The 11263-nt window shown below is 43.4% G+C and overlaps 1 protein-coding gene across 2 annotated transcripts in view; it reads right to left on the bottom strand.

Annotated features, from left to right (window-relative positions):
* The window catches only part of Tnfrsf10b (TNF receptor superfamily member 10b), a 28209-nt gene that overhangs the window by 3744 nt on the left and 13202 nt on the right, over nucleotides 1-11263 (bottom strand). Inside the window, 2 exon segments of one of the 2 annotated variants that reach the window (NM_001395720.1) lie at nucleotides 121-196; nucleotides 6608-6696. In NM_001395720.1, coding sequence (NP_001382649.1) covers nucleotides 121-196; nucleotides 6608-6696 — 165 coding nt within the window. 2 annotated transcript variants of the gene reach the window in all.

Here is an 11263-nt window from a genome sequence, read left to right as displayed (position 1 = left end):
GTTTTGCACCCATCGATAGTTGTCTTGTCATTAGTTGCCCTATCTACCATGGGCATGATGATTGGAATGCTTCTCCTATTTCCTGGGCTTCTGTGCCATTGCCTCAGACAAAGCACTCACCATCAGCTGGGTTGTTTCCATTTGCCAGTACCAGCAACTTCCTTCCTAATGGCGAACTCTGAGTTCTGTCAGGTTCCTGCAAGCAAAGAGCAGAGATGCGCTGGTCAGAGTCAGGAGACCTGGGCCCAGGCCTGATTCTGATTAGGAGACTTAGTTTACAGGGCTGCCTCTCTAAGGTCTCTGTGGAGACACAGATAAACTTCCTGCCTCAGTTGCTGGAAGGCTCTTGAATGCTGGTGGCCTAGTGTAGCATAAATCTTCAACTTAAATATTCTGCGGCAAGTGTCTAAGCCTCCATCAAGAGTGGATTCTTTTTCCCTTTACTCCAGGGCTTCCCTTCTGCTCCCCACCCTCAAGGGTTCTTACAAGTCTCAGTTGAAGACTATAGAGAACAATTATTGAAAAATCCAAGGTCAAGATTTGCTTCAAGGCTTTCATGGTGTTTTGATCAGTAACAACAACTCACACATCAACTGTCTAAATATGGGAAACACCAACAGCGTCAGGGCTAGGAAGGTGTCTGGTACAACTGAATATAAAATTTGACCGATTATGGATATGTGTGTCATGTACACGTGAATGGGAGCTGTGAAGGCCAGACAAGAGTGTCAGGTGACCTGGAGCTGGAGTTACAGGCAGTTGAGAACTACCTAGTCCATGTGCTGAGAACTGAAACCTGGGTTCTCTGGAAGAGCAGCAAATATTTTTAACTGCTGAGCCACCTCTCCAGCCCCTAAATTTGACTTCTAAAAAACAACTTGGAGCCAGAGGATATTGTTAATCCCAAAGATGAGAGGAGAAAGACCACTGACCTAAATCATCATGGCCAAATTAATTAAAGCAAGCTTTTTTTATTCACGCACAAGCCCCCACCCCCGCAAGGTGAGGTTCAAGAGGTCAGCATTACTTGTGAGGAAAGCAAGGATTTATAGGGCTTAGTGCAGGGAATTTCTACATGGGGGATTTGGCCAGCAAAATAGGTGGGGTTATCGGAGCAAAACATAAGCATAGAAAATTAGTCCTACCAAACTCCTGAATCAAAGTCATGGTCGCAAGGTGGACATTCAGGTAGACATAATGACAGGAAGTCATAACAAGGTAGGCATAGGTGGTCATATAACTTTTTAAAACAAAGGTAGGATTGCAAGATGGTTACTAACTTTTTGAAACAAAGACAGGATTGCCGTTCCCGGACCTGGCAGTACAGGATTGTCTGTAGTTAAAGTTACAGGCTGGGCATAGTCCAATCCTTGAGAAACAGGTTTAATCACAAATAGCAAAGAATCTAGTTTGTCTTTACTATAAGATGGCTTTTAAGCATAAGATAGAGGCAGGGTAGCTTTCAGATACATCAAGAATGAAGGAAATGTCTATATAAAATAGTCAGTGTAATTCACGATACAACACATTAGAAACCAACAGGTCCAACCAAGACCAAGCATCACTGTTCTCTAACCACTCTTTCTGGTTTGGTTTGGTTTGGTGGCGCTAGGGTTCAAACTCAGAAAGCTTTGCACAGTGTGCAAGGATTCCACTCAAAGTCACACCTCCCTCTTCTAATTACTGTTGATCTCTGTTCTGACAGCTCTAGCTCTACAGTAAGATGGGGGAAAAAACCAACCAAACAAACAAACAAACAAAAATGAACAGGAGGTAGGATTTTTTAGCAAGGAGCAAGAAAAAAGTCATTGCTTTTGATGTGTGTACACTTAAAAAAAACAGTTTAAGTAACACTAAGAGATGAGTATAACTTTGGATGAATGTTTTAAAACACGGCAGTACATTCAAAACTGAAGCTCAGAGGATTATGATGGTTAGTTTGAGACGATGTCACACAATCTAGAGTTACCTGGGAAGAATCTCCACGAGGAACTGTCTAAATTGGGTTGGTCTGTGGGCATGCCCATGAGAGATTCTCCTCCTTAAGTTAACTGAGGGCGGAAGGCCCACCCTGAATACAGACAGCACCACTTTTATAGGCTAAGCCGTGAGCTGGAGAGAGGGCTGAGCATGAAGTACTTGCCTGTTGCTCTCTCTGATGTGGCCAGTTCTCTCAGTTCCCAGCTCTGTGACTTAACCTGCCATGGCAGACTGTAACTGTGAGCTTTGAGCTAAATAAAATGAACTCTCCTCTCCTAAGTTGCTTTTCTCAGAATTTCTTATACCAGCCACAGGGAAGGAAACTGAGGCAAAGACCCAACTTATAAAGGCGGCAAAACACAGGTGCCTTTTAGAAAAACACAAATCTTAACTTTTTTTTTTAAATCTTGTCTTAGGAGAGAAGCCTCTAGGCCCAGGAGAATGAATGGAAATATGTAGCTGCAGGAATGGGGAGAGGGGAAACCTCTAGAAAGTACCAGAGACCTAGGATGTGAGAGACTCCCAGGACTCAATGGGGATAACCTTAGCTGAAATGCCCAACAATGGGGAGATAGAACCTGAAGAGACCACCTCTGGTAGATAGACAGGACCCCCACTGGAAGGCTGGGATCACCAATCTACCTTCAAAATTTTTGACCCAGAATTGTTCTGGTCTAAAAGAAACGCTGGGACAAAAATGGAGCAGAGATCGAAGGAAAAGCCATCCAGTGACTGACACAACGTGGGATCCATCTCATGGATGGTCACCAAACCCTGACACTATTATTAATGCCATGCTGTGCTTGCAGACAGGAGTCTAGCATGGCTGTCCTCTGAGAGGCTCTACCAGCAGCTGGCTGAGACAGACATAGATACAGCCAGCCACTACACTGAGGATGGGGACCCCTATGGAAGAGTTAGGGGAAGGATTGAAGGAGCTGAAGGGAATGGCAACCCCATAGGAAGACCAACAGTGTCAACTAATCCAGACCCTCAGGTGTAGGATGTCATACAGGTGAGGGTGCGTACAGGATAGAACGAGGCCTGTCATTGGACGAGAAGGAAGGATGGACGGGAGAAAAGTTTGAGGGAGAAGGAGGAGACTGGAGCAAGAGAACATGGAGGCTGATGTTAAGATTCCACGCTGTACCTTTACAAGTTGTCATGAATGTTCCTAAGGGATGGATGTGTACAGAGCTTTGTGTGTTTAGGTGGGCAATTACATCTTATCACTTGGATCAGAGGTTATTGGGTTGTGTGTTCTTTCTTGTGGTGAATTAAGTTTAAGAGTATGTGGCGGCTGGGTCACTAAACTGCCACGGGGTTGGAATGTGTGTTTCTGGCAAGATATCTAGCAGATGTCTTGGGGCACTGAAGTGCCGGACCTAGAGGGGTAAAAGAAAACCATTTTAATATAATTATACAACAACACTCGGGAGCTCCCAGAGACTAAGCCAACAACCAAAGAGCATACAAGGACTGGTCTGTGGCCCCCAGCACATGTGTAGCAGGGGACTGCCTTGTCTGGCCTCCGTGGGAGAGGATGCACTTAATCCTGTAGGATTTTTTTTCTTGATGGTCCCCTTTTAATATTTAAGGAAAGTTCAACAAAAATTCCAATTATTATTTTGGTCAAGGGGGAAAACTTATGAATGATTCTAAATTGTATCAGGGTAAATTGACAAGTTTGGAAAAATAAATATCTGCTCATTTTAACATACTAGAAATTTTCATGTGCAGCTGAGTATTATATATACATGTCGTTGAGTCTTTCATGTAAATGCTTAAAGAAAGACCCAAAGAACTTGAAATTACTTGTCATCCCTCAGGAGGGAAGTGAGCTGCAGGACTGACTACTTCCTGAGCCCCTTTCTATACTGCGTTCTCTCACTTAAGAGCTGAGAGGCTACTAACTGTTTTTAAATTTAGTTCTCTTTCTCTTTATAAAATAAACACTTATAGTTGCAAAAATGAAACAGAACTTGCCCAGGCAGAAGGACGTCACTGTCGAGATGAACATTTGATTTGTGAGTGAGGATGGACCAGGGTTATGGGGAGCTCGCTATTTAAATGGAACTAAAAGGACCACACGGTGACCAAGAACAATATTACATTGTTCACCACCTAAAATCCATCTAGATGATACAGAAATATGTAAAAATTAAATCACTGGGGAAAAAAATCTCCCCAAGAAATCAGAGGTGCATTTTATGTGGGGGAAAGGCTTTTGGGAGCCCATGAGTGATGGGAAGTAGATGTATCTGCTGACTTTAACCTTTAAAAATGAACTTCACTGGGTGCTGGAGAGAAGGTTCGGTGTGTATGAGCACTGATTGCTCTCCCAGAGGTCCTCAGTTCAATTCCCAGCAACTACATGGTGGCTCACAACCATCTGTAATGGGATCTGATGCCCTCTTCTGGTGTGTCTGAAGACAGTTATCTACAGTGGACTCACATACATAAAAAAAAACCAAAAAAAAAAAAAAAAACCAAAAACCAAAAAACAAAAAAACAAACAAACAAAAAAAAAAACAAAAAAACTTCACCACATGAAAATACTAGGTCAAATTAAAGTACGGATGTGGCTCAGTCAGGCAGCGTGAGGGTCTGAGTCCAGATGCCTATGCCTAAGCAGACATAAAGGCTGAAGTAACTCCAGTTCTAGAGGATCTGGCACTCTCTTATGCCCTCCTCAGGAACCAGAAACACCCATGGTGTTCATACATATAGGCAAAACACTCATACATACACAAAATAAAGCCTAGGGGGAGGGAAGATGGGAGTGACTGCCTGCACTTGTAATTCAAGCATCAAGGAATGGAGACTGGTGGATCTGAGACTTGCTGGCCAGCCACTTTAGCCAGTGAGCTATCCTGACCAATAGGGAGGTGCAGGGAGAGATCCTGCCTCAGAAAATAACAAACTGAAGAAGAGAAGTGAGGTAAACATTTGACTAAGATCTCTGGCCTCCAAATGCACATACACATATGTATACACACACGAGCATATAAGTGCATACATGCATACATACATGTATATACACATGGACACATGTGTGCACATACAAGAAATTAGGAATCTGCTACCTGTGTGAGAGAAAATACTCATATAGCAGAGCATTTTTCCTTACAAAGCTCTCAAGGACAAGATAGTCATACATAGGAGACGCTTGATGCTTTCCTATAACAAAACCAACAGAAAGTGCTACAATGCCTGATCAAAACGTGTGAGCCAACACAAATGAAAAAACAGCAGTGTGTATGTGTGTGACTGTGTGCGTGAGACCCTATGTCAGTAGTTGTGTGTCTCTGACTGTGTGTGTGCGTGCACTCATGACTAGGTGTGTCTCTGACTGTGTATGGGTGTACTCATGCATGCACCGAACAGCATTTCCGTAACCCTGACCCGGAAACTGTACTTCATGGAATCCTCCTTACAAATGTGATCAGAAAACAAGACAAACGGTGGAAAAGGAAAACTAGTCGGGCAGATGGCATAGGCCTGTAATGCCAGCTACTCTGGAGACTGAGGCAGAAGGGCAAAGTTTGAGGCCAGCCTGGGTAACATAGTGAGACATTGTCTCAATAAAACATTTTTTAAGTGACTGAAGATGTAGGTCAGTAGTGGAGTGTCTGCCTAGCATGTATGAACCCCCAATATATTAAACAACAGTTAGACCCAGGAACCCTTGCTGTGGTATCTACTTCACACATGTGCTGCCTCAGGTCCTGAAGACACAGCACGAATAGGAAAGGGGCTCAGCATGTTCCAGAGTGGCTTGTTCACCATACTAGGTCATACCTGGCCTGTCCAGTGTCCCCTTGTCTCTACTTCCCCTGAGCTAGGAGATCTGATGACAACTGCAACTTTGTCTACAAACCAGCACTTTCTCCAGTGATACCTGTCACCAGCTCTTGTCTGTCCATTTTGTGCTCAAAAAAAAGTAGATGGCCATTCTCCGCTGTATGGGGGCTCAGTGTGATCACTGCCCTGAACTTCAGATCCTTCCAAGGGACACAAGTATGTGGAAATGACTTTGGAAGGCCACTAAGGAGATGATACCCCCAGACTCCCGGGAGGGTTCCACCTCTCTGAGTACAGCCAGCCTAGACTCACATATCCATGATCTGTTTCCAGCACTATGTGCTCCTGGTACTGTGCTAAGGGGAGGTCTCTCCTCCCACCTGACCCCAACCACAGGAGAAGGGCAGAAAAGGCACAGTTGCAACGTGGTTTGAGACCTTGTGGAAGCTCAAAATGGTCATTTGCTTGATAGTGGACCCAGACCCAGGTGCACATGATGTACCCTCCTTCCTGGGATGTGCAGCCCCTCAAACACCCTGCTTCTCGGGGCTGAAGAGATTGCTCAGTGGTTGAGAGTGCTGGCTGTTCTTCCAGAAAGCCCGGGTTTGATTCCCAGAACCCACATGGCAGTTCATAACTGCCTGTAACTCCAGTTCCAGGGGATCTGATGGGATAGTCTGCTAGCCTTCATGGTCACCAGACATGCATGTGATGCACAGACATACATGTAGGCAAAATACTCACATACATAAAAATTTAAAGTTAAAATAAAATAAAAAAGCCCAGCAGAGCTACAGCTGAGGCTTTCGCTTGCATGACTGACCGTGTTGTGGTGAGAGCCATTTGTCTTCCTCGATGTCTGTGCGTCCAAGAGAGATAAACCCACAGTGTTTTCATGGTCCTGTTCACAGCCTAGAAGAGGAGGTTCCCACAGCAAGTGGGCAGGAGACTCATCAGCCCTTCTTTATCTGAGCAGAGGGGTCAGAGGTTCTAACACTAACAAAGTAAGGAGGGGCCATTCTTGCTTGGGTCTACCCTGAGGCTGAGAAGGCAGAGGGGGAAAAACAGAATAAACATAAACACACATAGAATTTTTGTCTAGTTCTGCTGTAATCAGAGCTGGTCCTGGTCCTCTCTGATCTTGACCTCTATCCTCAGTTGAAGAGTTAATGCCTCTCTGTCCTGACCATACCCCACCCTCTAAGACCTGGTTAAGTGTTGTAGGATATTTGATCACACTGTGAACCCCAAGAGTGTGTATTTACTGAAAACACCTCTTTTTAATTGTGGTGTGGCTCAGCCCTTAGTACACACCTTTAATCCCAAACAATGAAGGTAAAGCTAGTTTGTAGAAGGAAGCACCCATGTTTGAAAGTGATGTCTAATTGAGGGACAGACAGAGTGATAAATCAGAGAAAGATTTGATAGAACAGGATATGCCTAACTCTCACAAAAAGAGAAAGGAAAGGGAAGCTACTTAAGAAAAGGAATAAAGGGGCTGGAGAGATGGCTCAGCGGTTAAGAGCACTGACTGCTCTTCCAAAGGTCCTGAGTTCAATTCCCAGCAACCACATGGTGGCTCACAACCATCTGTAATGAGATCTGATGCCCTCTTCTGGTGTGTCTGAACAGCTACAGTGTACTTATATATATAATAAATAAATAAATCTTTAAAAAAAAAAAGAAAAGGAATAAAGAGACCTGGAGAGATGGCTCAGCGGTTAAGAGCACTGAATGTTCTTCCAGAGGTCCTGAGTTCAATTCCCAACAACCACATGGTGGCTCACAACCATCTGTGATGAGTTCTGATGCCCTCTTCTGGTGTGTCTGAAGACAGCTACAGTGTACTTATATATAATAAATAAATCTTAAAAAAAGAGAGAGAGAGAGAAGGAATAAAGAGAGGAAGGAGGGGAGTTCCACACCCGCGGATCCCGGCCCGCAGCAGCTCTCTGCTCCCAGACCCCATGGGAGAGAGACTTCACTGCCTGGTCAGGTGGGCACTCCTGAGGCTGCAGAGCAGAAGAGACCACCAACACTGCCCACCCCTCCCCACATCCCTGGCCCGAGAGGAAACTGTATAAGGCCTCTGGGTTCCCGTGGGGGAGGGCCCAGGAGCGGCAGGACCCCTGCGCCTGAGACACCGCCGGAACCTGAAGGAACAGACCGGATAAACAGTTCTCTGTACCCAAATCCCGTGGGAGGGAGAGCTAAACCTTCAGAGAGGCAGACACGCCTGGGAAACCAGAAGAGACTGCACTCTGCACACATTACTGATTCCAGAGGAAAACACCAAACGCCATCTGGAACCCTGGTGCACTGAAGCTCCCGGAAACGGCAGCGCAGATCTTCCTGGTTGCTGCCGCCGCAGAGAGCTCGTGGGCAGCACCCCGCGAGCAAACTTGAGCCTCAGGACCACAGGTAAGACCAACTTTTCTGCTGCAAGTGACTTGCCTGGTGAACTCAAGACACAGGCCCACAGGAACAGCTGAAGACCTGTAGAGAGGAAAAACTACACGCCCGAAAGCAGAACACTCTGTCCCCATAACAGGCTGAAAGAAAACAGGAAAACAGGTCTACAGCACTCCTGACACACAGGCTTATAGGACAGTCTAGCCACTGCCAGAAATAGCAGAACAAAGTAACACTAGAGATAATCTGATGGCGAGAGGCAAGCGCAGGAACCCAAGCAACAGAAACCAAGACTACATGGCACCATCGGAGCCCAATTCTCCCATCAAAACAAACATGGAATATCCACACACACCAGAAAAGCAAGATCTAGTTTCAAAATCATATTTGATCATGATGCTGGAGGACTTCAACAAAGACGTGAAGAACTCCCTTAGAGAAATACAGGAAAACATTAATAAACAAGTAGAAGCCTACAGAGAGGAATCGCAAAAAATCCCTGAAAGAATTCCAGGAAAACACAATCAAACAGTTGAAGGAATTAAAAATGGAAATAGAAGCAATCAAGAAAGAACACATGGAAACAACCCTGGATATAGAAAACCAAAAGAAGAGACAAGGAGCTGTAGATACAAGCTTCACCAACAGAATACAAGAGATGGAAGAGAGAATCTCAGGAGCAGAAGATTCCATAGAAATCATTGACTCAACTGTCAAAGATAATGTAAAGCGGAAAAAGCTACTGGTCCAAAACATACAGGAAATCCAGGACTCAATGAGAAGATCAAACCTAAGGATAATAGGTATAGAAGAGAGTGAAGACTCCCAGCTCAAAGGACCAGTAAATATCTTCAACAAAATCATAGAAGCAAACTTCCCTAACCTAAAAAAAGAGATACCCATAGGCATACAAGAAGCCTACAGAACTCCAAATAGATTGGACCAGAAAAGAAACACCTCCCGTCACATAATAGTCAAAACACCAAACGCACAAAATAAAGAAAGAATATTAAAAGCAGTAAGGGAAAAAGGTCAAGTAACATATAAAGGCAGACCTATCAGAATCACACCAGACTTCTCGCCAGAAACTATGAAGGCCAGAAGATCCTGGACTGATGTCATACAGACCCTAAGAGAACACAAATGCCAGCCCAGGTTACTGTATCCTGCAAAACTCTCAATTAACATAGATGGAGAAACCAAGATATTCCATGACAAAACCAAATTTACACAATATCTTTCTACAAATCCAGCACTACAAAGGATAATAAATGGTAAAGCCCAACATAAGAAGGCAAGCTATACCCTAGAAGAAGCAAGAAACTAATCGTCTTGGCAACAAAACAAAGAGAAGAAAAGCACACAAACATAACGTCACATCCAAATATGAATATAACAGGAAGCAATAATCACTATTCCTTAATATCTCTCAACATCAATGGCCTCAACTCCCCAATAAAAAGACATAGATTAACAAACTGGATACGCAACGAGGACCCTGCATTCTGCTGCCTACAGGAAACACACCTCAGAGACAAAGACAGACACTACCTCAGAGTGAAAGGCTGGAAAACAACTTTCCAAGCAAATGGTCGGAAGAAGCAAGCTGGAGTAGCCATTCTAATATCAAATAAAATCAATTTTCAACTAAAAGTCATCAAAAAAGATAAGGAAGGACACTTCATATTCATCAGAGGAAAAATCCACCAAGATGAACTCTCAATCCTAAATATCTATGCCCCAAATACAAGGGCACCTACATACGTAAAAGAAACCTTACTAAAGCTCAAAACACACAGTGCACCTCACACAATAATAGTAGGAGATTTCAACACCCCACTCTCATCAATGGACAGATCATGGAAACAGAAATTAAACAGAGACGTAGACAGACTAAGAGAAGTCATGAGCCAAATGGACTTAACAGATATTTATAGAACATTCTATCATAAAGCAAAAGGATATACCTTCTTCTCAGCTCCTCATGGTACTTTCTCCAAAATTGACCATATAATTGGTCAAAAAACGGGCCTCAACAGGTACAGAAAGATAGAAATAATCCCATGCGTGCTATTGGATCACCATGGCCTAAAACTGGTCTTCAATAACAATAAAGGAAGAATGCCCACATATACGTGGAAATTGAACAATGCTCTACTCAATGATAACCTGGTCAAGGAAGAAATAAAGAAAGAAAATAAAGACTTTTTAGAATTTAATGAAAATGAAGGTACAACATACCCAAACTTATGGGACACAATGAAAGCTGTGCTAAGAGGAAAACTCATAGCGCTGAGTGCCTGCAGAAAAAAACAGGAAAGAGCATATGTCAGCAGCTTGACAGCACACCTAAAAGCTCTAGAACAAAAAGAAGCAAATACACCCAGGAGGAGTAGAAGGCAGGAAATAATCAAACTCAGAGCTGAAATCAACCAAGTAGAAACAAAAAGGACCATAGAAAGAATTAACAGAACCAAAAATTGGTTCTTTGAGAAAATCAACAAGATAGATAAACCCTTAGCCAGACTAAAGAGAGGACACAAAGAGTGTGTCCAAATTGACAAAATCAGAAATGAAAAGGGAGAGATAACTACAGATTCGGAGGAAATTCAAAAAATCATCAGATCTTACTATAAAAGCCTATATTCAACAAAACTTAAAAATCTGCAGGAAATGGACAATTTCCTAGACAGATACCAGGTACCGAAGTTAAATCAGGAACAGATAAACCAGTTAAACAACCCCATAACTCCTAAGGAAATAGAAGCAGTCATTAAAGGTCTCCCAACCAAAAAGAGCCCAGGTCCAGACGGGTTTAGTGCAGAATTCTATCAGACCTTCATAGAAGACCTCATACCAATATTATCCAAACTATTCCACAAAATTGAAACAGATGGATCACTACCGAATACCTTCTACGAAGCCACAATTACTCTTATACCTAAACCACACAAAGACCCAACAAAGAAAGAGAACTTCAGACCAATTTCCCTTATGAATATCGACGCAAAAATACTCAATACAATTCTGGCAAACCGAATCCAAGAGCACATCAAAACAATCATCC

Source organism: Rattus norvegicus, chromosome 15, assembly GCF_036323735.1.
Source record: "Rattus norvegicus strain BN/NHsdMcwi chromosome 15, GRCr8, whole genome shotgun sequence".
In the NCBI taxonomy this organism is placed as follows: Eukaryota; Metazoa; Chordata; class Mammalia; order Rodentia; family Muridae; genus Rattus; species Rattus norvegicus.
This window is presented reverse-complemented; position numbering and strand designations above follow the sequence as displayed.